The following is a 22,677-nucleotide window of genomic DNA, read 5'->3' as shown; positions in this document are numbered from 1 at the left end:
GGAAAGGCAGAGAGGCAGGCATTGGATGCAGGCTTGCTTTATTGTCAAGGCAGGAAAGGACACAAGCACAGAGACGCGAGCAAGGCCCAGACAGGCAGGTGGTGCCTGGGGCTTCCAGAGAGGCGTTCTTCCTTCAGGCTTCTCCCAGGCGGTGGCCGGCACAGGGCCAAGAAAGGGCCCTGGGGGGCAGCACTGGAGGAGTCACATGTCTGTGAAGAGGAGGAGGAAGGACGAGGAGGAGAAGAGGTGGCACGGGCCTGGCTTTAGCAGGGCCCACAGGTGTCCCAGAGCTTCTTGCTGTAGCGCGGCAAGAGGTAGGGGCTGCAGGCGGGAGAGGCGTAGGGCCTGCCAAAGGTACAGAGACCCCCCGAGCCCTGGGTGGCCCCCGCGCCGTAGAGGCCCCCCAGCCCCAAGGAGCCCCCAAAGGCGGGTGCCCCGGAGGAGCCCACCACGGCTTGCTGGGGGAAGGAGCTGAGGATGGGGCCGGGGAAGGTGACGACGACAGGGGGTGGCTGGATGAAGGCCGTCGAGTCGGGGCACTGCCGCGCGCACAGCTCGTTGCAGCTCTCAGCGATGGGCTGGGGGACGGCGACGCTGGTTTTCGGCGGGTACAGGTCGTTGCAAGCCATCTTGGTGTGAGAGAGCTGAGCCTGCAATGCAAAGCCCCCAGGGCCGGTGCTGTGAGTGAGGAGATGCCCTGGCAGAGCAGGGCCCATGCCCCAGCCAGGGGGCTCCCTCCTCAGCCCGCCCCGGCTCTCCACACCTGCTCCCCGTGTGCCCGCGGCCCTCGCCTGCCCCCACAGAGCCCCTCTGCCCACAGCGCCTCCGGCAGGGCTCCCGTGGCCAGGGAGCCCCACGCCGGACCCTGCCCGAGGAGGCCCCACCACCCACCCTTTTCTCGAGCAGAGCCAGGCAGGAGCAGCGGATGCCAGCGCTTGCCCAGGACCACGCTTTTATGGGGGCTGGCGAGTGCGGGGAGGAGCTGGCCGCGCTGGGGGCACGTGGCCCATGGTGGCCGAGCCCCGCACTCCTCCCTGCACGCCACGGGGCTGTTGTGCTGACGCCTGTTCCTCACCAGCCCCCACCCGCTCCCTCAGCCCCTGCAATTACCCCGCTCGGACGCTCGCCAGCCCTCACCTAATGGGCAAATTAGCCCCGCTGCCGTCTCATCCCCTGCGTGCCTAAGAGGGCAGGGAGTGTGACAAAGGCGGGCTGCCAGCACCCTGAGTGCCACAGCTCTTCCCCAGGGGCTTGGTCTCGGGGCGGCCCCGTGCCCGCTGTGGAGAGCCCAAGGGCAGAGCGGGGTCGCGGCGCTGGGCAAGAAGCAGCCACACGCCAGCGCCTCCATGACGTACGCACTGGAGTTGTTATCTCCAGAGGGGCGAGGCGACGAAACGCCAAATCAAAGGCGCTCCTCTCGGACACTGCCTGCTCAGCACCACGCATTTGGCCCGCCAAGCGGAAAGGGGAGGGAAGCCAGCAAAGGGGCCTGTGCTGGTCCGGACAGGGGATGCTGACTCAGGGAGGGCAGGAGCAGGACAGCCTGGCCTCGGCAGGAGGGAGTGCCGCCTCTGCCCATTGGCCCAGCGGGCGCTGCGCAATGGCGGGGCCTGGATAAAAGCTCGGCCTGTGCGGGGCTCTCGCAAGCACTGCTCTGGCCACCTTCTGCTTGGGGAACAGGGTAAGTCTGCGAGCGCTTCTCCTCCTCCCCCGGCTCCTGCCCCTGGCCCCTACGCCTCGGCCTGGGCAGCTGCCCTCTACTGCTCCCTCGCATCGCACTCTGTGCCCTCTTGCAGAGCACCGTCCAGTCCTGCAAGATGGCTTGCTACGACCTGTGCCCGCCGAAAACCAGCGTCGCCATCCCCCAGCCCATCGCTGAGAGCTGTAACGAGCTGTGCGCGCGGCAGTGCCCCGACTCGACGGCCTTCATCCAGCCACCCCCTGTCGTCGTCACCTTCCCCGGCCCCATCCTCAGCTCCTTCCCCCAGCAAGCCGTGGTGGGCTCCTCCGGGGCACCCGCCTTTGGGGGCTCCTTGGGGCTGGGGGGCCTCTACGGCGCGGGGGCCACCCAGGGCTCGGGGGGCCTCTGCACCTTTGGCAGGCCCTATGCTTCTCCCGCCTGCAGCCCCTACCTCTTGCCGCGCTACAGCAAGAAGCTGTGGGACACCTGTGGGCCCTGCTAATGCCAGGCCCTGCCCCACACCCCCTGCCAGCTGCCCCAACGCATGGCTGACCTCGTGGGCACGGGGTGCTGAGGAGCGCTGAGCATCTGCAGCCCCAGCCAAGGCCTGGGCAACGGCAGTGCCGGCCCCTTTGGCCTCTCCCGCCCTCTGCTGCATCCTATTTCCTCCACAGCCAGGGCCTTGTGCCCGGTTTGCCCTCTGCTCTCCCCCTCTCCCTTCCCCCTTCCTGCTCTCTGCGGCAAGAGCAGGACCCTTCAAGGCCTGTGGGGCCCATGGGCCAAGTCCTCCCGAGCCGCACTGCCGCACCGCCGGGGCTTGCGCAACCAGAAGCCACGCTCTGGAAAAGATCCTCTGCCCCCCCGACACGCCGCAGCCAGCCTCGCTGGCTCCTGCCCCTGCTCTCTGTCCACTTCTCCTGCCGTGCTGGGCACAATAAAGGTTTCCTGCATCCACTTCTGTCTCTCTCTTCCTCTCTCTGTGTTCCGAGTCAGGAAAGCAGCGGTGGGGGGGCGTAGCGGAGGCTCCGGGGGAGGGCAAATGCTGGTGCTGAGAGGCCCAGGCCATTAGGGCAGAGAGCAGGAGAGGTGCTGGCAGTTCTGCTTTGCCTGGCCTTCTCTGCCCGGGAGCGTGACCAGCTCTGCCAAGTGGCGCTGCTCCGCAGAAGCGAGGCACCGTCTCTGGCAAGAAGCGCAGAGGAAGAGGCCGGAGAGCAGGGATGGCTGAGCGCTGCACGCGGTGAGAGCATGGCCGGTCCCTTGCTGGAGGGCAGCCTTGCAGAAATGGCCCTGGGGCTGGTGGCCGCCCAGTGGAGCAGGAGCCAGCAACGTGCCTTGGGGCCGTGAGCGCTCCCCCCTGCTCCTGATATACCAATTGAATCCAGGCAGCAGCCATAAGACGTAAGGGCGCTGAGCATGGGTCGCCCCCTCCCCTTCTGTCTCCCCCTTTGTGGCCCCAGGCTGAGGTGACACCTCTTCCCAGGCAAGCCTCCTGCTGGCCTTGGGATTAAGCCCATCAGTGTTAGCACAAAGCCCACGTGTTGGATCCTTGGGTGTGGTGACGCCCGTTAAGGAAGAGGGAAGTGGCCCAGCTCAGGGAGCACTGGCTATAAAACGAAGCGGCAGCAAGCCCCAAGTGGCACTCAGGCTGGAGCTGCTGCTGCTGGCTGGCTGGCTGGCTGGCTGGCTGGAAGAAGCCTCTGCTCCCTCGGTGCTCAGGGCTGCCTGCAGCGTTGTCTTCTTCCTTTGAGTAGAGTGAGTTCTTTCCGGTCAAGACTGGCTCTAGCCTGTGGTGGTGGTGTGGTGGTGTTCAGTAAGGATTTGGCAGAGGGTCCGCGTGACTGATCTGTCTAGGAAATGCAAGAATCCTAGATGACAAGGAAGCCGAGCTGGTTCCTAGAAGTTTGGTTTGACTGCAAGCTCTGCTAATTGTATAGAAATTGCCTGCTAAAGATAAGCTCTGCTCACTGCTGGGCTGTGAGGGAAAAGCTCAGAGCTGAACGGTGCCCTGGGAGAAGTTCAGGTTGGCTCTTAGGGAGAAGCTCTTTCTTCAGCTAAGGGAGTGTGTAAGCCCAGGAACGGGCTGGGCAGGGAAGTGGTTTGGACTAGGCTTAGGCTTCGTTCAGGTCGCACTGCGTGGAGGCGGCAGTTGGCGTGCTGCTGATCCTCGCTCGGGGTTCCCCTCTGTTTCAGGACCTTGTATGGAGCGGCTGGAGGCAGCCCTGCTGGAGCCGGGGAGCAGGCTGCTTTCAGGCAGGGCCCTGGGAAATGGACTGCAGCCCTCAGTGTGGGAGTCAGGGCTGCCAGGGCCTTTTGCCAGGGCGTCCCGGCTCTTCGGGGGGCTGGGAGATCGAAGGGGCCATGTGCAGGGGGAGGGAGCCCTGGAGCCCCCGCGGGGCCTGGAAAGGAAAGGCAGAGAGGCAGGCATTGGATGCAGGCTTGCTTTATTGTCAAGGCAGGAAAGGACACAAGCACAGAGACGCGAGCAAGGCCCAGACAGGCAGGTGGTGCCTGGGGCTTCCAGAGAGGCGTTCTTCCTTCAGGCTTCTCCCAGGCGGTGGCCGGCACAGGGCCAAGAAAGGGCCCTGGGGGACAGCACTGGAGGAGTCACATGTCTGTGAAGAGGAGGAGGAAGGACGAGGAGGAGAAGAGGTGGCACGGGCCTGGCTTTAGCAGGGCCCACAGGTGTCCCAGAGCTTCTTGCTGTAGCGCGGCAAGAGGTAGGGGCTGCAGGCGGGAGAGGCGTAGGGCCTGCCAAAGGTACAGAGACCCCCCGAGCCCTGGGTGGCCCCCGCGCCGTAGAGGCCCCCCAGCCCCAAGGAGCCCCCAAAGGCGGGTGCCCCGGAGGAGCCCACCACGGCTTGCTGGGGGAAGGAGCTGAGGATGGGGCCGGGGAAGGTGACGACGACAGGGGGTGGCTGGATGAAGGCCGTCGAGTCGGGGCACTGCCGCGCGCACAGCTCGTTGCAGCTCTCAGCGATGGGCTGGGGGACGGCGACGCTGGTTTTCGGCGGGTACAGGTCGTTGCAAGCCATCTTGGTGTGAGAGAGCTGAGCCTGCAATGCAAAGCCCCCAGGGCCGGTGCTGTGAGTGAGGAGATGCCCTGGCAGAGCAGGGCCCATGCCCCAGCCAGGGGGCTCCCTCCTCAGCCCGCCCCGGCTCTCCACACCTGCTCCCCGTGTGCCCGCGGCCCTCGCCTGCCCCCACAGAGCCCCTCTGCCCACAGCGCCTCCGGCAGGGCTCCCGTGGCCAGGGAGCCCCACGCCGGACCCTGCCCGAGGAGGCCCCACCACCCACCCTTTTCTCGAGCAGAGCCAGGCAGGAGCAGCGGATGCCAGCGCTTGCCCAGGACCACGCTTTTATGGGGGCTGGCGAGTGCGGGGAGGAGCTGGCCGCGCTGGGGGCACGTGGCCCATGGTGGCCGAGCCCCGCACTCCTCCCTGCACGCCACGGGGCTGTTGTGCTGACGCCTGTTCCTCACCAGCCCCCACCCGCTCCCTCAGCCCCTGCAATTACCCCGCTCGGACGCTCGCCAGCCCTCACCTAATGGGCAAATTAGCCCCGCTGCCGTCTCATCCCCTGCGTGCCTAAGAGGGCAGGGAGTGTGACAAAGGCGGGCTGCCAGCACCCTGAGTGCCACAGCTCTTCCCCAGGGGCTTGGTCTCGGGGCGGCCCCGTGCCCGCTGTGGAGAGCCCCAGGGCAGAGCGGGGTCGTGGCGCTGGGCAAGAAGCAGCCACACGCCAGCGCCTCCATGACGTACGCACTGGAGTTGTTATCTCCAGAGGGGCGAGGCGACGAAACGCCAAATCAAAGGCGCTCCTCTCGGACACTGCCTGCTCAGCACCACGCATTTGGCCCGCCAAGCGGAAAGGGGAGGGAAGCCAGCAAAGGGGCCTGTGCTGGTCCGGACAGGGGATGCTGACTCAGGGAGGGCAGGAGCAGGACAGCCTGGCCTCGGCAGGAGGGAGTGCCGCCTCTGCCCATTGGCCCAGCGGGCGCTGCGCAATGGCGGGGCCTGGATAAAAGCTCGGCCTGTGCGGGGCTCTCGCAAGCACTGCTCTGGCCACCTTCTGCTTGGGGAACAGGGTAAGTCTGCGAGCGCTTCTCCTCCTCCCCCGGCTCCTGCCCCTGGCCCCTACGCCTCGGCCTGGGCAGCTGCCCTCTACTGCTCCCTCGCATCGCACTCTGTGCCCTCTTGCAGAGCACCGTCCAGTCCTGCAAGATGGCTTGCTACGACCTGTGCCCGCCGAAAACCAGCGTCGCCATCCCCCAGCCCATCGCTGAGAGCTGTAACGAGCTGTGCGCGCGGCAGTGCCCCGACTCGACGGCCTTCATCCAGCCACCCCCTGTCGTCGTCACCTTCCCCGGCCCCATCCTCAGCTCCTTCCCCCAGCAAGCCGTGGTGGGCTCCTCCGGGGCACCCGCCTTTGGGGGCTCCTTGGGGCTGGGGGGCCTCTACGGCGCGGGGGCCACCCAGGGCTCGGGGGGCCTCTGCACCTTTGGCAGGCCCTATGCTTCTCCCGCCTGCAGCCCCTACCTCTTGCCGCGCTACAGCAAGAAGCTGTGGGACACCTGTGGGCCCTGCTAATGCCAGGCCCTGCCCCACACCCCCTGCCAGCTGCCCCGACGCATGGCTGACCTCGTGGGCACGGGGTGCTGAGGAGCGCTGAGCATCTGCAGCCCCAGCCAAGGCCTGGGCAACGGCAGTGCCGGCCCCTTTGGCCTCTCCCGCCCTCTGCTGCATCCTATTTCCTCCACAGCCAGGGCCTTGTGCCCGGTTTGCCCTCTGCTCTCCCCCTCTCCCTTCCCCCTTCCTGCTCTCTGCGGCAAGAGCAGGACCCTTCAAGGCCTGTGGGGCCCATGGGCCAAGTCCTCCCGAGCCGCACTGCCGCACCGCCGGGGCTTGCGCAACCAGAAGCCACGCTCTGGAAAAGATCCTCTGCCCCCCCGACACGCCGCAGCCAGCCTCGCTGGCTCCTGCCCCTGCTCTCTGTCCACTTCTCCTGCCGTGCTGGGCACAATAAAGGTTTCCTGCATCCACTTCTGTCTCTCTCTTCCTCTCTCTGTGTTCCGAGTCAGGAAAGCAGCGGTGGGGGGGCGTAGCGGAGGCTCCGGGGGAGGGCAAATGCTGGTGCTGAGAGGCCCAGGCCATTAGGGCAGAGAGCAGGAGAGGTGCTGGCAGTTCTGCTTTGCCTGGCCTTCTCTGCCCGGGAGCGTGACCAGCTCTGCCAAGTGGCGCTGCTCCGCAGAAGCGAGGCACCGTCTCTGGCAAGAAGCGCAGAGGAAGAGGCCGGAGAGCAGGGATGGCTGAGCGCTGCACGCGGTGAGAGCATGGCCGGTCCCTTGCTGGAGGGCAGCCTTGCAGAAATGGCCCTGGGGCTGGTGGCCGCCCAGTGGAGCAGGAGCCAGCAACGTGCCTTGGGGCCGTGAGCGCTCCCCCCTGCTCCTGATCATTGGCAATAGGGTTAGCAGCAGCCATAAGACGTAAGGGCGCTGAGCATGGGTCGCCCCCTCCCCTTCTGTCTCCCCCTTTGTGGCCCCAGGCTGAGGTGACACCTCTTCCCAGGCAAGCCTCCTGCTGGCCTTGGGATTAAGCCCATCAGTGTTAGCACAAAGCCCACGTGTTGGATCCTTGGGTGTGGTGACGCCCGTTAAGGAAGAGGGAAGTGGCACAGCTCAGGGAGCACTGGCTATAAAACGAAGCGGCAGCAAGCCCCAAGTGGCACTCAGGCTGGAGCTGCTGCTGCTGGCTGGCTGGCTGGCTGGCTGGCTGGAAGAAGCCTCTGCTCCCTCGGTGCTCAGGGCTGCCTGCAGCGTTGTCTTCTTCCTTTGAGTAGAGTGAGTTCTTTCCGGTCAAGACTGGCTCTAGCCTGTGGTGGTGGTGTGGTGGTGTTCAGTAAGGATTTGGCAGAGGGTCCGCGTGACTGATCTGTCTAGGAAATGCAAGAATCCTAGATGACAAGGAAGCCGAGCTGGTTCCTAGAAGTTTGGTTTGACTGCAAGCTCTGCTAATTGTATAGAAATTGCCTGCTAAAGATAAGCTCTGCTCACTGCTGGGCTGTGAGGGAAAAGCTCAGAGCTGAACGGTGCCCTGGGAGAAGTTCAGGTTGGCTCTTAGGGAGAAGCTCTTTCTTCAGCTAAGGGAGTGTGTAAGCCCAGGAACGGGCTGGGCAGGGAAGTGGTTTGGACTAGGCTTAGGCTTCGTTCAGGTCGCACTGCGTGGAGGCGGCAGTTGGCGTGCTGCTGATCCTCGCTTGGGGTTCCCCTCTGTTTCAGGACCTTGTATGGAGCGGCTGGAGGCAGCCCTGCTGGAGCCGGGGAGCAGGCTGCTTTCAGGCAGGGCCCTGGGAAATGGACTGCAGCCCTCAGTGTGGGAGTCAGGGCTGCCAGGGCCTTTTGCCAGGGCGTCCCGGCTCTTCGGGGGGCTGGGAGATCGAAGGGGCCATGTGCAGGGGGAGGGAGCCCTGGAGCCCCCGCGGGGCCTGGAAAGGAAAGGCAGAGAGGCAGGCATTGGATGCAGGCTTGCTTTATTGTCAAGGCAGGAAAGGACACAAGCACAGAGACGCGAGCAAGGCCCAGACAGGCAGGTGGTGCCTGGGGCTTCCAGAGAGGCGTTCTTCCTTCAGGCTTCTCCCAGGCGGTGGCCGGCACAGGGCCAAGAAAGGGCCCTGGGGGGCAGCACTGGAGGAGTCACATGTCTGTGAAGAGGAGGAGGAAGGACGAGGAGGAGAAGAGGTGGCACGGGCCTGGCTTTAGCAGGGCCCACAGGTGTCCCACAGCTTCTTGCTGTAGCGCGGCAAGAGGTAGGGGCTGCAGGCGGGAGAGGCGTAGGGCCTGCCAAAGGTACAGAGACCCCCCGAGCCCTGGGTGGCCCCCGCGCCGTAGAGGCCCCCCAGCCCCAAGGAGCCCCCAAAGGCGGGTGCCCCGGAGGAGCCCACCACGGCTTGCTGGGGGAAGGAGCTGAGGATGGGGCCGGGGAAGGTGACGACGACAGGGGGTGGCTGGATGAAGGCCGTCGAGTCGGGGCACTGCCGCGCGCACAGCTCGTTGCAGCTCTCAGCGATGGGCTGGGGGACGGCGACGCTGGTTTTCGGCGGGTACAGGTCGTTGCAAGCCATCTTGGTGTGAGAGAGCTGAGCCTGCAATGCAAAGCCCCCAGGGCCGGTGCTGTGAGTGAGGAGATGCCCTGGCAGAGCAGGGCCCATGCCCCAGCCAGGGGGCTCCCTCCTCAGCCCGCCCCGGCTCTCCACGCCTGCTCCCCGTGTGCCCGCGGCCCTCGCCTGCCCCCACAGAGCCCCTCTGCCCACAGCGCCTCCGGCAGGGCTCCCGTGGCCAGGGAGCCCCACGCCGGACCCTGCCCGAGGAGGCCCCACCACCCACCCTTTTCCCGAGCAGAGCCAGGCAGGAGCAGCGGATGCCAGCGCTTGCCCAGGACCACGCTTTTATGGGGGCTGGCGAGTGCGGGGAGGAGCTGGCCGCGCTGGGGGCACGTGGCCCATGGTGGCCGAGCCCCGCACTCCTCCCTGCACGCCACGGGGCTGTTGTGCTGACGCCTGTTCCTCACCAGCCCCCACCCGCTCCCTCAGCCCCTGCAATTACCCCGCTCGGACGCTCGCCAGCCCTCACCTAATGGGCAAATTAGCCCCGCTGCCGTCTCATCCCCTGCGTGCCTAAGAGGGCAGGGAGTGTGACAAAGGCGGGCTGCCAGCACCCTGGGTGCCACAGCTCTTCCCCAGGGGCTTGGTCTCGGGGCGGCCCCGTGCCCGCTGTGGAGAGCCCCAGGGCAGAGCCGCAGGGTCGCGGCGCTGGGCAAGAAGCAGCCACACGCCAGCGCCTCCATGACGTACGCACTGGAGTTGTTATCTCCAGAGGGGCGAGGTGACGAAACGCCAAATCAAAGGCGCTCCTCTCGGGCACTGCCTGCTCAGCACCACGCATTTGGCCCGCCAAGCGGAAAGGGGAGGGAAGCCAGCAAAGGGGCCTGTGCTGGTCCGGACAGGGGATGCTGACTCAGGGAGGGCAGGAGCAGGACAGCCTGGCCTCGGCAGGAGGGAGTGCCGCCTCTGCCCATTGGCCCAGCGGGCGCTGCGCAATGGCGGGGCCTGGATAAAAGCTCGGCCTGTGCGGGGCTCTCGCAAGCACTGCTCTGGCCACCTTCTGCTTGGGGAACAGGGTAAGTCTGCGAGCGCTTCTCCTCCTCCCCCGGCTCCTGCCCCTGGCCCCTACGCCTCGGCCTGGGCAGCTGCCCTCTACTGCTCCCTCGCATCGCACTCTGTGCCCTCTTGCAGAGCACCGTCCAGTCCCGCAAGATGGCTTGCTACGACCTGTGCCCGCCGAAAACCAGCGTCGCCATCCCCCAGCCCATCGCTGAGAGCTGTAACGAGCTGTGCGCGCGGCAGTGCCCCGACTCGACGGCCTTCATCCAGCCACCCCCTGTCGTCGTCACCTTCCCCGGCCCCATCCTCAGCTCCTTCCCCCAGCAAGCCGTGGTGGGCTCCTCCGGGGCACCCGCCTTTGGGGGCTCCCTGGGGCTGGGGGGCCTCTACGGCGCGGGGGCCACCCAGGGCTCGGGGGGCCTCTGCACCTTTGGCAGGCCCTATGCTTCTCCCGCCTGCAGCCCCTACCTCTTGCCACGCTACAGCAAGAAGCTCTGGGACACCTGTGGGCCCTGCTAATGCCAGGCCCTGCCCCACACCCCCTGCCAGCTGCCCCGACGCATGGCTGACCTCGTGGGCACGGGGTGCTGAGGAGCGCTGAGCATCTGCAGCCCCAGCCAAGGCCTGGGCAACGGCAGTGCCGGCCCCTTTGGCCTCTCCCGCCCTCTGCTGCATCCTATTTCCTCCACAGCCAGGGCCTTGTGCCCGGTTTGCCCTCTGCTCTCCCCCTCTCCCTTCCCCCTTCCTGCTCTCTGCGGCAAGAGCAGGACCCTTCAAGGCCTGTGGGGCCCATGGGCCAAGTCCTCCCGAGCCGCACTGCCGCACCGCCGGGGCTTGCGCAACCAGAAGCCACGCTCTGGAAAAGATCCTCTGCCCCCCCGACACGCCGCAGCCAGCCTCGCTGGCTCCTGCCCCTGCTCTCTGTCCACTTCTCCTGCCGTGCTGGGCACAATAAAGGTTTCCTGCATCCACTTCTGTCTCTCTCTTCCTCTCTCTGTGTTCCGAGTCAGGAAAGCAGCGGTGGGGGGGCGTAGCGGAGGCTCCGGGGGAGGGCAAATGCTGGTGCTGAGAGGCCCAGGCCATTAGGGCAGAGAGCAGGAGAGGTGCTGGCAGTTCTGCTTTGCCTGGCCTTCTCTGCCCGGGAGCGTGACCAGCTCTGCCAAGTGGCGCTGCTCCGCAGAAGCGAGGCACCGTCTCTGGCAAGAAGCGCAGAGGAAGAGGCCGGAGAGCAGGGATGGCTGAGCGCTGCACGCGGTGAGAGCATGGCCGGTCCCTTGCTGGAGGGCAGCCTTGCAGAAATGGCCCTGGGGCTGGTGGCCGCCCAGTGGAGCAGGAGCCAGCAACGTGCCTTGGGGCCGTGAGCGCTCCCCCCTGCTCCTGATCATTGGCAATAGGGTTAGCAGCAGCCATAAGACGTAAGGGCGCTGAGCATGGGTCGCCCCCTCCCCTTCTGTCTCCCCCTTTGTGGCCCCAGGCTGAGGTGACACCTCTTCCCAGGCAAGCCTCCTGCTGGCCTTGGGATTAAGCCCATCAGTGTTAGCACAAAGCCCACGTGTTGGATCCTTGGGTGTGGTGACGCCCGTTAAGGAAGAGGGAAGTGGCCCAGCTCAGGGAGCACTGGCTATAAAACGAAGCGGCAGCAAGCCCCAAGTGGCACTCAGGCTGGAGCTGCTGCTGCTGGCTGGCTGGCTGGCTGGCTGGCTGGAAGAAGCCTCTGCTCCCTCGGTGCTCAGGGCTGCCTGCAGCGTTGTCTTCTTCCTTTGAGTAGAGTGAGTTCTTTCCGGTCAAGACTGGCTCTAGCCTGTGGTGGTGGTGTGGTGGTGTTCAGTAAGGATTTGGCAGAGGGTCCGCGTGACTGATCTGTCTAGGAAATGCAAGAATCCTAGATGACAAGGAAGCCGAGCTGGTTCCTAGAAGTTTGGTTTGACTGCAAGCTCTGCTAATTGTATAGAAATTGCCTGCTAAAGATAAGCTCTGCTCACTGCTGGGCTGTGAGGGAAAAGCTCAGAGCTGAACGGTGCCCTGGGAGAAGTTCAGGTTGGCTCTTAGGGAGAAGCTCTTTCTTCAGCTAAGGGAGTGTGTAAGCCCAGGAACGGGCTGGGCAGGGAAGTGGTTTGGACTAGGCTTAGGCTTCGTTCAGGTCGCACTGCGTGGAGGCGGCAGTTGGCGTGCTGCTGATCCTCGCTCGGGGTTCCCCTCTGTTTCAGGACCTTGTATGGAGCGGCTGGAGGCAGCCCTGCTGGAGCCGGGGAGCAGGCTGCTTTCAGGCAGGGCCCTGGGAAATGGACTGCAGCCCTCAGTGTGGGAGTCAGGGCTGCCAGGGCCTTTTGCCAGGGCGTCCCGGCTCTTCGGGGGGCTGGGAGATCGAAGGGGCCATGTGCAGGGGGAGGGAGCCCTGGAGCCCCCGCGGGGCCTGGAAAGGAAAGGCAGAGAGGCAGGCACTGGATGCAGGCTTGCTTTATTGTCAAGGCAGGAAAGGACACAAGCACAGAGACGCGAGCAAGGCCCAGACAGGCAGGTGGTGCCTGGGGCTTCCAGAGAGGCGTTCTTCCTTCAGGCTTCTCCCAGGCGGTGGCCGGCACAGGGCCAAGAAAGGGCCCTGGGGGACAGCACTGGAGGAGTCACATGTCTGTGAAGAGGAGGAGGAAGGACGAGGAGGAGAAGAGGTGGCACGGGCCTGGCTTTAGCAGGGCCCACAGGTGTCCCACAGCTTCTTGCTGTAGCGCGGCAAGAGGTAGGGGCTGCAGGCGGGAGAGGCGTAGGGCCTGCCAAAGGTACAGAGACCCCCCGAGCCCTGGGTGGCCCCCACGCCGTAGAGGCCCCCCAGCCCCAAGGAGCCCCCAAAGGCGGGTGCCCCGGAGGAGCCCACCACGGCTTGCTGGGGGAAGGAGCTGAGGATGGGGCCGGGGAAGGTGACGACGACAGGGGGTGGCTGGATGAAGGCCGTCGAGTCGGGGCACTGCCGCGCGCACAGCTCGTTGCAGCTCTCAGCGATGGGCTGGGGGACGGCGACGCTGGTTTTCGGCGGGTACAGGTCGTTGCAAGCCATCTTGGTGTGAGAGAGCTGAGCCTGCAATGCAAAGCCCCCAGGGCCGGTGCTGTGAGTGAGGAGATGCCCTGGCAGAGCAGGGCCCATGCCCCAGCCAGGGGGCTCCCTCCTCAGCCCGCCCCAGCTCTCCACGCCTGCTCCCCGTGTGCCCGCGGCCCTCGCCTGCCCCCACAGAGCCCCTCTGCCCACAGCGCCTCCGGCAGGGCTCCCGTGGCCAGGGAGCCCCACGCCGGACCCTGCCCGAGGAGGCCCCACCACCCACCCTTTTCCCGAGCAGAGCCAGGCAGGAGCAGCGGATGCCAGCGCTTGCCCAGGACCACGCTTTTATGGGGGCTGGCGAGTGCGGGGAGGAGCTGGCCGCGCTGGGGGCACGTGGCCCATGGTGGCCGAGCCCCGCACTCCTCCCTGCACGCCACGGGGCTGTTGTGCTGACGCCTGTTCCTCACCAGCCCCCACCCGCTCCCTCAGCCCCTGCAATTACCCCGCTCGGACGCTCGCCAGCCCTCACCTAATGGGCAAATTAGCCCCGCTGCCGTCTCATCCCCTGCGTGCCTAAGAGGGCAGGGAGTGTGACAAAGGCGGGCTGCCAGCACCCTGAGTGCCACAGCTCTTCCCCAGGGGCTTGGTCTCGGGGCGGCCCCGTGCCCGCTGTGGAGAGCCCCAGGGCAGAGCCGCAGGGTCGCGGCGCTGGGCAAGAAGCAGCCACACGCCAGCGCCTCCATGACGTACGCACTGGAGTTGTTATCTCCAGAGGGGCGAGGTGACGAAACGCCAAATCAAAGGCGCTCCTCTCGGGCACTGCCTGCTCAGCACCACGCATTTGGCCCGCCAAGCGGAAAGGGGAGGGAAGCCAGCAAAGGGGCCTGTGCTGGTCCGGACAGGGGATGCTGACTCAGGGAGGGCAGGAGCAGGACAGCCTGGCCTCGGCAGGAGGGAGTGCCGCCTCTGCCCATTGGCCCAGCGGGCGCTGCGCAATGGCGGGGCCTGGATAAAAGCTCGGCCTGTGCGGGGCTCTCGCAAGCACTGCTCTGGCCACCTTCTGCTTGGGGAACAGGGTAAGTCTGCGAGCGCTTCTCCTCCTCCCCCGGCTCCTGCCCCTGGCCCCTACGCCTCGGCCTGGGCAGCTGCCCTCTACTGCTCCCTCGCATCGCACTCTGTGCCCTCTTGCAGAGCACCGTCCAGTCCCGCAAGATGGCTTGCTACGACCTGTGCCCGCCGAAAACCAGCGTCGCCATCCCCCAGCCCATCGCTGAGAGCTGTAACGAGCTGTGCGCGCGGCAGTGCCCCGACTCGACGGCCTTCATCCAGCCACCCCCTGTCGTCGTCACCTTCCCCGGCCCCATCCTCAGCTCCTTCCCCCAGCAAGCCGTGGTGGGCTCCTCCGGGGCACCCGCCTTTGGGGGCTCCTTGGGGCTGGGGGGCCTCTACGGCGCGGGGGCCACCCAGGGCTCGGGGGGCCTCTGCACCTTTGGCAGGCCCTATGCTTCTCCCGCCTGCAGCCCCTACCTCTTGCCGCGCTACAGCAAGAAGCTGTGGGACACCTGTGGGCCCTGCTAATGCCAGGCCCTGCCCCACACCCCCTGCCAGCTGCCCCGACGCATGGCTGACCTCGTGGGCACGGGGTGCTGAGGAGCGCTGAGCATCTGCAGCCCCAGCCAAGGCCTGGGCAACGGCAGTGCCGGCCCCTTTGGCCTCTCCTGCCCTCTGCTGCATCCTATTTCCTCCACAGCCAGGGCCTTGTGCCCGGTTTGCCCTCTGCTCTCCCCCTCTCCCTTCCCCCTTCCTGCTCTCTGCGGCAAGAGCAGGACCCTTCAAGGCCTGTGGGGCCCATGGGCCAAGTCCTCCCGAGCCGCACTGCCGCACCGCCGGGGCTTGCGCAACCAGAAGCCACGCTCTGGAAAAGATCCTCTGCCCCCCCGACACGCCGCAGCCAGCCTCGCTGGCTCCTGCCCCTGCTCTCTGTCCACTTCTCCTGCCGTGCTGGGCACAATAAAGGTTTCCTGCATCCACTTCTGTCTCTCTCTTCCTCTCTCTGTGTTCCGAGTCAGGAAAGCAGCGGTGGGGGGGCGTAGCGGAGGCTCCGGGGGAGGGCAAATGCTGGTGCTGAGAGGCCCAGGCCATTAGGGCAGAGAGCAGGAGAGGTGCTGGCAGTTCTGCTTTGCCTGGCCTTCTCTGCCCGGGAGCGTGACCAGCTCTGCCAAGTGGCGCTGCTCCGCAGAAGCGAGGCACCGTCTCTGGCAAGAAGCGCAGAGGAAGAGGCCGGAGAGCAGGGATGGCTGAGCGCTGCACGCGGTGAGAGCATGGCCGGTCCCTTGCTGGAGGGCAGCCTTGCAGAAATGGCCCTGGGGCTGGTGGCCGCCCAGTGGAGCAGGAGCCAGCAACGTGCCTTGGGGCCGTGAGCGCTCCCCCCTGCTCCTGATCATTGGCAATAGGGTTAGCAGCAGCCATAAGACGTAAGGGCGCTGAGCATGGGTCGCCCCCTCCCCTTCTGTCTCCCCCTTTGTGGCCCCAGGCTGAGGTGACACCTCTTCCCAGGCAAGCCTCCTGCTGGCCTTGGGATTAAGCCCATCAGTGTTAGCACAAAGCCCACGTGTTGGATCCTTGGGTGTGGTGACGCCCGTTAAGGAAGAGGGAAGTGGCCCAGCTCAGGGAGCACTGGCTATAAAACGAAGCGGCAGCAAGCCCCAAGTGGCACTCAGGCTGGAGCTGCTGCTGCTGGCTGGCTGGCTGGCTGGCTGGCTGGAAGAAGCCTCTGCTCCCTCGGTGCTCAGGGCTGCCTGCAGCGTTGTCTTCTTCCTTTGAGTAGAGTGAGTTCTTTCCGGTCAAGACTGGCTCTAGCCTGTGGTGGTGGTGTGGTGGTGTTCAGTAAGGATTTGGCAGAGGGTCCGCGTGACTGATCTGTCTAGGAAATGCAAGAATCCTAGATGACAAGGAAGCCGAGCTGGTTCCTAGAAGTTTGGTTTGACTGCAAGCTCTGCTAATTGTATAGAAATTGCCTGCTAAAGATAAGCTCTGCTCACTGCTGGGCTGTGAGGGAAAAGCTCAGAGCTGAACGGTGCCCTGGGAGAAGTTCAGGTTGGCTCTTAGGGAGAAGCTCTTTCTTCAGCTAAGGGAGTGTGTAAGCCCAGGAACGGGCTGGGCAGGGAAGTGGTTTGGACTAGGCTTAGGCTTCGTTCAGGTCGCACTGCGTGGAGGCGGCAGTTGGCGTGCTGCTGATCCTCGCTTGGGGTTCCCCTCTGTTTCAGGACCTTGTATGGAGCGGCTGGAGGCAGCCCTGCTGGAGCCGGGGAGCAGGCTGCTTTCAGGCAGGGCCCTGGGAAATGGACTGCAGCCCTCAGTGTGGGAGTCAGGGCTGCCAGGGCCTTTTGCCAGGGCGTCCCGGCTCTTCGGGGGGCTGGGAGATCGAAGGGGCCATGTGCAGGGGGAGGGAGCCCTGGAGCCCCCGCGGGGCCTGGAAAGGAAAGGCAGAGAGGCAGGCATTGGATGCAGGCTTGCTTTATTGTCAAGGCAGGAAAGGACACAAGCACAGAGACGCGAGCAAGGCCCAGACAGGCAGGTGGTGCCTGGGGCTTCCAGAGAGGCGTTCTTCCTTCAGGCTTCTCCCAGGCGGTGGCCGGCACAGGGCCAAGAAAGGGCCCTGGGGGGCAGCACTGGAGGAGTCACATGTCTGTGAAGAGGAGGAGGAAGGACGAGGAGGAGAAGAGGTGGCACGGGCCTGGCTTTAGCAGGGCCCACAGGTGTCCCACAGCTTCTTGCTGTAGCGCGGCAAGAGGTAGGGGCTGCAGGCGGGAGAGGCGTAGGGCCTGCCAAAGGTACAGAGACCCCCCGAGCCCTGGGTGGCCCCCGCGCCGTAGAGGCCCCCCAGCCCCAAGGAGCCCCCAAAGGCGGGTGCCCCGGAGGAGCCCACCACGGCTTGCTGGGGGAAGGAGCTGAGGATGGGGCCGGGGAAGGTGACGACGACAGGGGGTGGCTGGATGAAGGCCGTCGAGTCGGGGCACTGCCGCGCGCACAGCTCGTTGCAGCTCTCAGCGATGGGCTGGGGGACGGCGACGCTGGTTTTCGGCGGGTACAGGTCGTTGCAAGCCATCTTGGTGTGAGAGAGCTGAGCCTGCAATGCAAAGCCCCCAGGGCCGGTGCTGTGAGTGAGGAGATGCCCTGGCAGAGCAGGGCCCATGCCCCAGCCAGGGGGCTCCCTCCTCAGCCCGCCCCGGCTCTCCACGCCTGCTCCCCGTGTGCCCGCGGCCCTCGCCTGCCCCCACAGAGCCCCTCTGCCCACAGCGCCTCCGGCAGGGCTCCCGTGGCCAGGGAGCCCCACGCCGGACCCTGCCCGAGGAGGCCCCACCACCCACCCTTTTCCCGAGCAGAGCCAGGCAGGAGCAGCGGATGCCAGCGCTTGCCCAGGACCACGCTTTTATGGGGGCTGGCGAGTGCGGGGAGGAGCTGGCCGCGCTGGGGGCACGTGGCCCATGGTGGCCGAGCCCCGCACTCCTCCCTGCACGCCACGGGGCTGTTGTGCTGACGCCTGTTCCTCACCAGCCCCCACCCGCTCCCTCAGCCCCTGCAATTACCCCGCTCGGACGCTCGCCAGCCCTCACCTAATGGGCAAATTAGCCCCGCTGCCGTCTCATCCCCTGCGTGCCTAAGAGGGCAGGGAGTGTGACAAAGGCGGGCTGCCAGCACCCTGGGTGCCACAGCTCTTCCCCAGGGGCTTGGTCTCGGGGCGGCCCCGTGCCCGCTGTGGAGAGCCCCAGGGCAGAGCCGCAGGGTCGCGGCGCTGGGCAAGAAGCAGCCACACGCCAGCGCCTCCATGACGTACGCACTGGAGTTGTTATCTCCAGAGGGGCGAGGTGACGAAACGCCAAATCAAAGGCGCTCCTCTCGGGCACTGCCTGCTCAGCACCACGCATTTGGCCCGCCAAGCGGAAAGGGGAGGGAAGCCAGCAAAGGGGCCTGTGCTGGTCCGGACAGGGGATGCTGACTCAGGGAGGGCAGGAGCAGGACAGCCTGGCCTCGGCAGGAGGGAGTGCCGCCTCTGCCCATTGGCCCAGCGGGCGCTGCGCAATGGCGGGGCCTGGATAAAAGCTCGGCCTGTGCGGGGCTCTCGCAAGCACTGCTCTGGCCACCTTCTGCTTGGGGAACAGGGTAAGTCTGCGAGCGCTTCTCCTCCTCCCCCGGCTCCTGCCCCTGGCCCCTACGCCTCGGCCTGGGCAGCTGCCCTCTACTGCTCCCTCGCATCGCACTCTGTGCCCTCTTGCAGAGCACCGTCCAGTCCCGCAAGATGGCTTGCTACGACCTGTGCCCGCCGAAAACCAGCGTCGCCATCCCCCAGCCCATCGCTGAGAGCTGTAACGAGCTGTGCGCGCGGCAGTGCCCCGACTCGACGGCCTTCATCCAGCCACCCCCTGTCGTCGTCACCTTCCCCGGCCCCATCCTCAGCTCCTTCCCCCAGCAAGCCGTGGTGGGCTCCTCCGGGGCACCCGCCTTTGGGGGCTCCCTGGGGCTGGGGGGCCTCTACGGCGCGGGGGCCACCCAGGGCTCGGGGGGCCTCTGCACCTTTGGCAGGCCCTATGCTTCTCCCGCCTGCAGCCCCTACCTCTTGCCACGCTACAGCAAGAAGCTCTGGGACACCTGTGGGCCCTGCTAATGCCAGGCCCTGCCCCACACCCCCTGCCAGCTGCCCCGACGCATGGCTGACCTCGTGGGCACGGGGTGCTGAGGAGCGCTGAGCATCTGCAGCCCCAGCCAAGGCCTGGGCAACGGCAGTGCCGGCCCCTTTGGCCTCTCCCGCCCTCTGCTGCATCCTATTTCCTCCACAGCCAGGGCCTTGTGCCCGGTTTGCCCTCTGCTCTCCCCCTCTCCCTTCCCCCTTCCTGCTCTCTGCGGCAAGAGCAGGACCCTTCAAGGCCTGTGGGGCCCATGGGCCAAGTCCTCCCGAGCCGCACTGCCGCACCGCCGGGGCTTGCGCAACCAGAAGCCACGCTCTGGAAAAGATCCTCTGCCCCCCCGACACGCCGCAGCCAGCCTCGCTGGCTCCTGCCCCTGCTCTCTGTCCACTTCTCCTGCCGTGCTGGGCACAATAAAGGTTTCCTGCATCCACTTCTGTCTCTCTCTTCCTCTCTCTGTGTTCCGAGTCAGGAAAGCAGCGGTGGGGGGGCGTAGCGGAGGCTCCGGGGGAGGGCAAATGCTGGTGCTGAGAGGCCCAGGCCATTAGGGCAGAGAGCAGGAGAGGTGCTGGCAGTTCTGCTTTGCCTGGCCTTCTCTGCCCGGGAGCGTGACCAGCTCTGCCAAGTGGCGCTGCTCCGCAGAAGCGAGGCACCGTCTCTGGCAAGAAGCGCAGAGGAAGAGGCCGGAGAGCAGGGATGGCTGAGCGCTGCACGCGGTGAGAGCATGGCCGGTCCCTTGCTGGAGGGCAGCCTTGCAGAAATGGCCCTGGGGCTGGTGGCCGCCCAGTGGAGCAGGAGCCAGCAACGTGCCTTGGGGCCGTGAGCGCTCCCCCCTGCTCCTGATCATTGGCAATAGGGTTAGCAGCAGCCATAAGACGTAAGGGCGCTGAGCATGGGTCGCCCCCTCCCCTTCTGTCTCCCCCTTTGTGGCCCCAGGCTGAGGTGACACCTCTTCCCAGGCAAGCCTCCTGCTGGCCTTGGGATTAAGCCCATCAGTGTTAGCACAAAGCCCACGTGTTGGATCCTTGGGTGTGGTGACGCCCGTTAAGGAAGAGGGAAGTGGCCCAGCTCAGGGAGCACTGGCTATAAAACGAAGCGGCAGCAAGCCCCAAGTGGCACTCAGGCTGGAGCTGCTGCTGCTGGCTGGCTGGCTGGCTGGCTGGCTGGAAGAAGCCTCTGCTCCCTCGGTGCTCAGGGCTGCCTGCAGCGTTGTCTTCTTCCTTTGAGTAGAGTGAGTTCTTTCCGGTCAAGACTGGCTCTAGCCTGTGGTGGTGGTGTGGTGGTGTTCAGTAAGGATTTGGCAGAGGGTCCGCGTGACTGATCTGTCTAGGAAATGCAAGAATCCTAGATGACAAGGAAGCCGAGCTGGTTCCTAGAAGTTTGGTTTGACTGCAAGCTCTGCTAATTGTATAGAAATTGCCTGCTAAAGATAAGCTCTGCTCACTGCTGGGCTGTGAGGGAAAAGCTCAGAGCTGAACGGTGCCCTGGGAGAAGTTCAGGTTGGCTCTTAGGGAGAAGCTCTTTCTTCAGCTAAGGGAGTGTGTAAGCCCAGGAACGGGCTGGGCAGGGAAGTGGTTTGGACTAGGCTTAGGCTTCGTTCAGGTCGCACTGCGTGGAGGCGGCAGTTGGCGTGCTGCTGATCCTCGCTCGGGGTTCCCCTCTGTTTCAGGACCTTGTATGGAGCGGCTGGAGGCAGCCCTGCTGGAGCCGGGGAGCAGGCTGCTTTCAGGCAGGGCCCTGGGAAATGGACTGCAGCCCTCAGTGTGGGAGTCAGGGCTGCCAGGGCCTTTTGCCAGGGCGTCCCGGCTCTTCGGGGGGCTGGGAGATCGAAGGGGCCATGTGCAGGGGGAGGGAGCCCTGGAGCCCCCGCGGGGCCTGGAAAGGAAAGGCAGAGAGGCAGGCACTGGATGCAGGCTTGCTTTATTGTCAAGGCAGGAAAGGACACAAGCACAGAGACGCGAGCAAGGCCCAGACAGGCAGGTGGTGCCTGGGGCTTCCATAGAGGCGTTCTTCCTTCAGGCTTCTCCCAGGCGGTGGCCGGCACAGGGCCAAGAAAGGGCCCTGGGGGACAGCACTGGAGGAGTCACATGTCTGTGAAGAGGAGGAGGAAGGACGAGGAGGAGAAGAGGTGGCACGGGCCTGGCTTTAGCAGGGCCCACAGGTGTCCCACAGCTTCTTGCTGTAGCGCGGCAAGAGGTAGGGGCTGCAGGCGGGAGAGGCGTAGGGCCTGCCAAAGGTACAGAGACCCCCCGAGCCCTGGGTGGCCCCCGCGCCGTAGAGGCCCCCCAGCCCCAAGGAGCCCCCAAAGGCGGGTGCCCCGGAGGAGCCCACCACGGCTTGCTGGGGGAAGGAGCTGAGGATGGGGCCGGGGAAGGTGACGACGACAGGGGGTGGCTGGATGAAGGCCGTCGAGTCGGGGCACTGCCGCGCGCACAGCTCGTTGCAGCTCTCAGCGATGGGCTGGGGGACGGCGACGCTGGTTTTCGGCGGGTACAGGTCGTTGCAAGCCATCTTGGTGTGAGAGAGCTGAGCCTGCAATGCAAAGCCCCCAGGGCCGGTGCTGTGAGTGAGGAGATGCCCTGGCAGAGCAGGGCCCATGCCCCAGCCAGGGGGCTCCCTCCTCAGCCCGCCCCAGCTCTCCACGCCTGCTCCCCGTGTGCCCGCGGCCCTCGCCTGCCCCCACAGAGCCCCTCTGCCCACAGCGCCTCCGGCAGGGCTCCCGTGGCCAGGGAGCCCCACGCCGGACCCTGCCCGAGGAGGCCCCACCACCCACCCTTTTCCCGAGCAGAGCCAGGCAGGAGCAGCGGATGCCAGCGCTTGCCCAGGACCACGCTTTTATGGGGGCTGGCGAGTGCGGGGAGGAGCTGGCCGCGCTGGGGGCACGTGGCCCATGGTGGCCGAGCCCCGCACTCCTCCCTGCACGCCACGGGGCTGTTGTGCTGACGCCTGTTCCTCACCAGCCCCCACCCGCTCCCTCAGCCCCTGCAATTACCCCGCTCGGACGCTCGCCAGCCCTCACCTAATGGGCAAATTAGCCCCGCTGCCGTCTCATCCCCTGCGTGCCTAAGAGGGCAGGGAGTGTGACAAAGGCGGGCTGCCAGCACCCTGAGTGCCACAGCTCTTCCCCAGGGGCTTGGTCTCGGGGCGGCCCCGTGCCCGCTGTGGAGAGCCCCAGGGCAGAGCCGCAGGGTCGCGGCGCTGGGCAAGAAGCAGCCACACGCCAGCGCCTCCATGACGTACGCACTGGAGTTGTTATCTCCAGAGGGGCGAGGTGACGAAACGCCAAATCAAAGGCGCTCCTCTCGGGCACTGCCTGCTCAGCACCACGCATTTGGCCCGCCAAGCGGAAAGGGGAGGGAAGCCAGCAAAGGGGCCTGTGCTGGTCCGGACAGGGGATGCTGACTCAGGGAGGGCAGGAGCAGGACAGCCTGGCCTCGGCAGGAGGGAGTGCCGCCTCTGCCCATTGGCCCAGCGGGCGCTGCGCAATGGCGGGGCCTGGATAAAAGCTCGGCCTGTGCGGGGCTCTCGCAAGCACTGCTCTGGCCACCTTCTGCTTGGGGAACAGGGTAAGTCTGCGAGCGCTTCTCCTCCTCCCCCGGCTCCTGCCCCTGGCCCCTACGCCTCGGCCTGGGCAGCTGCCCTCTACTGCTCCCTCGCATCGCACTCTGTGCCCTCTTGCAGAGCACCGTCCAGTCCCGCAAGATGGCTTGCTACGACCTGTGCCCGCCGAAAACCAGCGTCGCCATCCCCCAGCCCATCGCTGAGAGCTGTAACGAGCTGTGCGCGCGGCAGTGCCCCGACTCGACGGCCTTCATCCAGCCACCCCCTGTCGTCGTCACCTTCCCCGGCCCCATCCTCAGCTCCTTCCCCCAGCAAGCCGTGGTGGGCTCCTCCGGGGCACCCGCCTTTGGGGGCTCCCTGGGGCTGGGGGGCCTCTACGGCGCGGGGGCCACCCAGGGCTCGGGGGGCCTCTGCACCTTTGGCAGGCCCTATGCTTCTCCCGCCTGCAGCCCCTACCTCTTGCCACGCTACAGCAAGAAGCTCTGGGACACCTGTGGGCCCTGCTAATGCCAGGCCCTGCCCCACACCCCCTGCCAGCTGCCCCGACGCATGGCTGACCTCGTGGGCAC

The 22,677-nt window shown here is 66.0% G+C and overlaps 12 protein-coding genes across 12 annotated transcripts; 6 read left to right on the top strand and 6 right to left on the bottom strand.

The window, feature by feature from the left end:
• Window positions 1–21: 21 nt before the first annotated feature.
• Window positions 22–907, bottom strand: LOC310891501 (feather keratin 4-like). Its single transcript, XM_083853777.1, has 2 exons — window positions 892–907; window positions 22–650 (listed from the first exon to the last, which is right to left on the bottom strand). The coding sequence occupies exon 2, from the start codon at window positions 627–629 to the stop codon at window positions 264–266; it is 366 nt and encodes a 121-aa protein (XP_083709903.1). The 5' UTR covers window positions 630–650; window positions 892–907; the 3' UTR covers window positions 22–263.
• An 895-nt stretch (window positions 908–1,802) lies between these two features.
• LOC310891505 (feather keratin 4-like) lies at window positions 1,803–3,040 on the top strand. The gene has a single exon (XM_083853781.1). The coding sequence runs from the start codon at window positions 1,818–1,820 to the stop codon at window positions 2,181–2,183; it is 366 nt and encodes a 121-aa protein (XP_083709907.1). The 5' UTR covers window positions 1,803–1,817; the 3' UTR covers window positions 2,184–3,040.
• Window positions 3,041–4,105: 1,065 nt separating this feature from the next.
• Window positions 4,106–4,991, bottom strand: LOC310891495 (feather keratin 4-like). Its single transcript, XM_083853772.1, has 2 exons — window positions 4,976–4,991; window positions 4,106–4,734 (listed from the first exon to the last, which is right to left on the bottom strand). Exon 2 carries the CDS (start codon window positions 4,711–4,713, stop codon window positions 4,348–4,350), a length of 366 nt encoding a protein of 121 aa, XP_083709898.1. The 5' UTR covers window positions 4,714–4,734; window positions 4,976–4,991; the 3' UTR covers window positions 4,106–4,347.
• A 906-nt stretch (window positions 4,992–5,897) lies between these two features.
• LOC310891499 (feather keratin 4-like) lies at window positions 5,898–8,050 on the top strand. Its single transcript, XM_083853775.1, has one exon. The coding sequence runs from the start codon at window positions 5,902–5,904 to the stop codon at window positions 6,265–6,267; it is 366 nt and encodes a 121-aa protein (XP_083709901.1). The 5' UTR covers window positions 5,898–5,901; the 3' UTR covers window positions 6,268–8,050.
• Window positions 8,051–8,189: 139 nt separating this feature from the next.
• LOC310891496 (feather keratin 4-like) lies at window positions 8,190–8,884 on the bottom strand (the record flags this gene model as incomplete). Its single annotated transcript, XM_083853773.1, has 1 exon — window positions 8,190–8,884. One exon carries the CDS (start codon window positions 8,882–8,884, stop codon window positions 8,432–8,434), a length of 453 nt encoding a protein of 150 aa, XP_083709899.1. The 3' UTR covers window positions 8,190–8,431.
• Window positions 8,885–9,983: 1,099 nt separating this feature from the next.
• Window positions 9,984–12,513, top strand: LOC310891498 (feather keratin 4-like). The gene has a single exon (XM_083853774.1). The coding sequence runs from the start codon at window positions 9,989–9,991 to the stop codon at window positions 10,352–10,354; it is 366 nt and encodes a 121-aa protein (XP_083709900.1). The 5' UTR covers window positions 9,984–9,988; the 3' UTR covers window positions 10,355–12,513.
• Window positions 12,514–12,518: 5 nt separating this feature from the next.
• On the bottom strand, window positions 12,519–12,884 carry LOC310891506 (feather keratin 4-like; the record flags this gene model as incomplete). Its single annotated transcript, XM_083853782.1, has 1 exon — window positions 12,519–12,884. One exon carries the CDS (start codon window positions 12,882–12,884, stop codon window positions 12,519–12,521), a length of 366 nt encoding a protein of 121 aa, XP_083709908.1.
• LOC310891500 (feather keratin 4-like) lies at window positions 12,736–14,574 on the top strand. The gene has a single exon (XM_083853776.1). The coding sequence runs from the start codon at window positions 14,076–14,078 to the stop codon at window positions 14,439–14,441; it is 366 nt and encodes a 121-aa protein (XP_083709902.1). The 5' UTR covers window positions 12,736–14,075; the 3' UTR covers window positions 14,442–14,574.
• A 1,789-nt stretch (window positions 14,575–16,363) lies between these two features.
• LOC310891492 (feather keratin 4-like) lies at window positions 16,364–17,058 on the bottom strand (the record flags this gene model as incomplete). Its single annotated transcript, XM_083853769.1, has 1 exon — window positions 16,364–17,058. The coding sequence occupies one exon, from the start codon at window positions 17,056–17,058 to the stop codon at window positions 16,606–16,608; it is 453 nt and encodes a 150-aa protein (XP_083709895.1). The 3' UTR covers window positions 16,364–16,605.
• A 1,099-nt stretch (window positions 17,059–18,157) lies between these two features.
• On the top strand, window positions 18,158–18,530 carry LOC310891493 (feather keratin 4-like). Its single transcript, XM_083853770.1, has one exon. It carries the CDS (start codon window positions 18,163–18,165, stop codon window positions 18,526–18,528), a length of 366 nt encoding a protein of 121 aa, XP_083709896.1. The 5' UTR covers window positions 18,158–18,162; the 3' UTR covers window positions 18,529–18,530.
• A 2,023-nt stretch (window positions 18,531–20,553) lies between these two features.
• LOC310891491 (feather keratin 4-like) lies at window positions 20,554–21,147 on the bottom strand. The gene has a single exon (XM_083853768.1). The coding sequence runs from the start codon at window positions 21,143–21,145 to the stop codon at window positions 20,693–20,695; it is 453 nt and encodes a 150-aa protein (XP_083709894.1). The 5' UTR covers window positions 21,146–21,147; the 3' UTR covers window positions 20,554–20,692.
• A 1,097-nt stretch (window positions 21,148–22,244) lies between these two features.
• On the top strand, window positions 22,245–22,660 carry LOC310891494 (feather keratin 4-like). The gene has a single exon (XM_083853771.1). The coding sequence runs from the start codon at window positions 22,250–22,252 to the stop codon at window positions 22,613–22,615; it is 366 nt and encodes a 121-aa protein (XP_083709897.1). The 5' UTR covers window positions 22,245–22,249; the 3' UTR covers window positions 22,616–22,660.
• Window positions 22,661–22,677: the final 17 nt, after the last annotated feature.

Source organism: Anser anser (genome assembly GCF_964211835.1).
Source record: "Anser anser genome assembly, contig: HAP1_SCAFFOLD_590, whole genome shotgun sequence".
Lineage (NCBI taxonomy): Eukaryota > Metazoa > Chordata > Aves > Anseriformes > Anatidae > Anser > Anser anser.
This window is presented reverse-complemented; position numbering and strand designations above follow the sequence as displayed.

Coding starts and splice junctions, on each gene's coding strand:
- LOC310891501 (XM_083853777.1), bottom strand. CDS start 629: ATGGCTTGCAACGACCTGTACCCGCCGAAAACCAGCGTCGCCGTCCCC.
- LOC310891495 (XM_083853772.1), bottom strand. CDS start 4,713: ATGGCTTGCAACGACCTGTACCCGCCGAAAACCAGCGTCGCCGTCCCC.
- LOC310891493 (XM_083853770.1), top strand. CDS start 18,163: ATGGCTTGCTACGACCTGTGCCCGCCGAAAACCAGCGTCGCCATCCCC.
- LOC310891498 (XM_083853774.1), top strand. CDS start 9,989: ATGGCTTGCTACGACCTGTGCCCGCCGAAAACCAGCGTCGCCATCCCC.
- LOC310891500 (XM_083853776.1), top strand. CDS start 14,076: ATGGCTTGCTACGACCTGTGCCCGCCGAAAACCAGCGTCGCCATCCCC.
- LOC310891499 (XM_083853775.1), top strand. CDS start 5,902: ATGGCTTGCTACGACCTGTGCCCGCCGAAAACCAGCGTCGCCATCCCC.
- LOC310891494 (XM_083853771.1), top strand. CDS start 22,250: ATGGCTTGCTACGACCTGTGCCCGCCGAAAACCAGCGTCGCCATCCCC.
- LOC310891491 (XM_083853768.1), bottom strand. CDS start 21,145: ATGGGCCCTGCTCTGCCAGGGCATCTCCTCACTCACAGCACCGGCCCT.
- LOC310891505 (XM_083853781.1), top strand. CDS start 1,818: ATGGCTTGCTACGACCTGTGCCCGCCGAAAACCAGCGTCGCCATCCCC.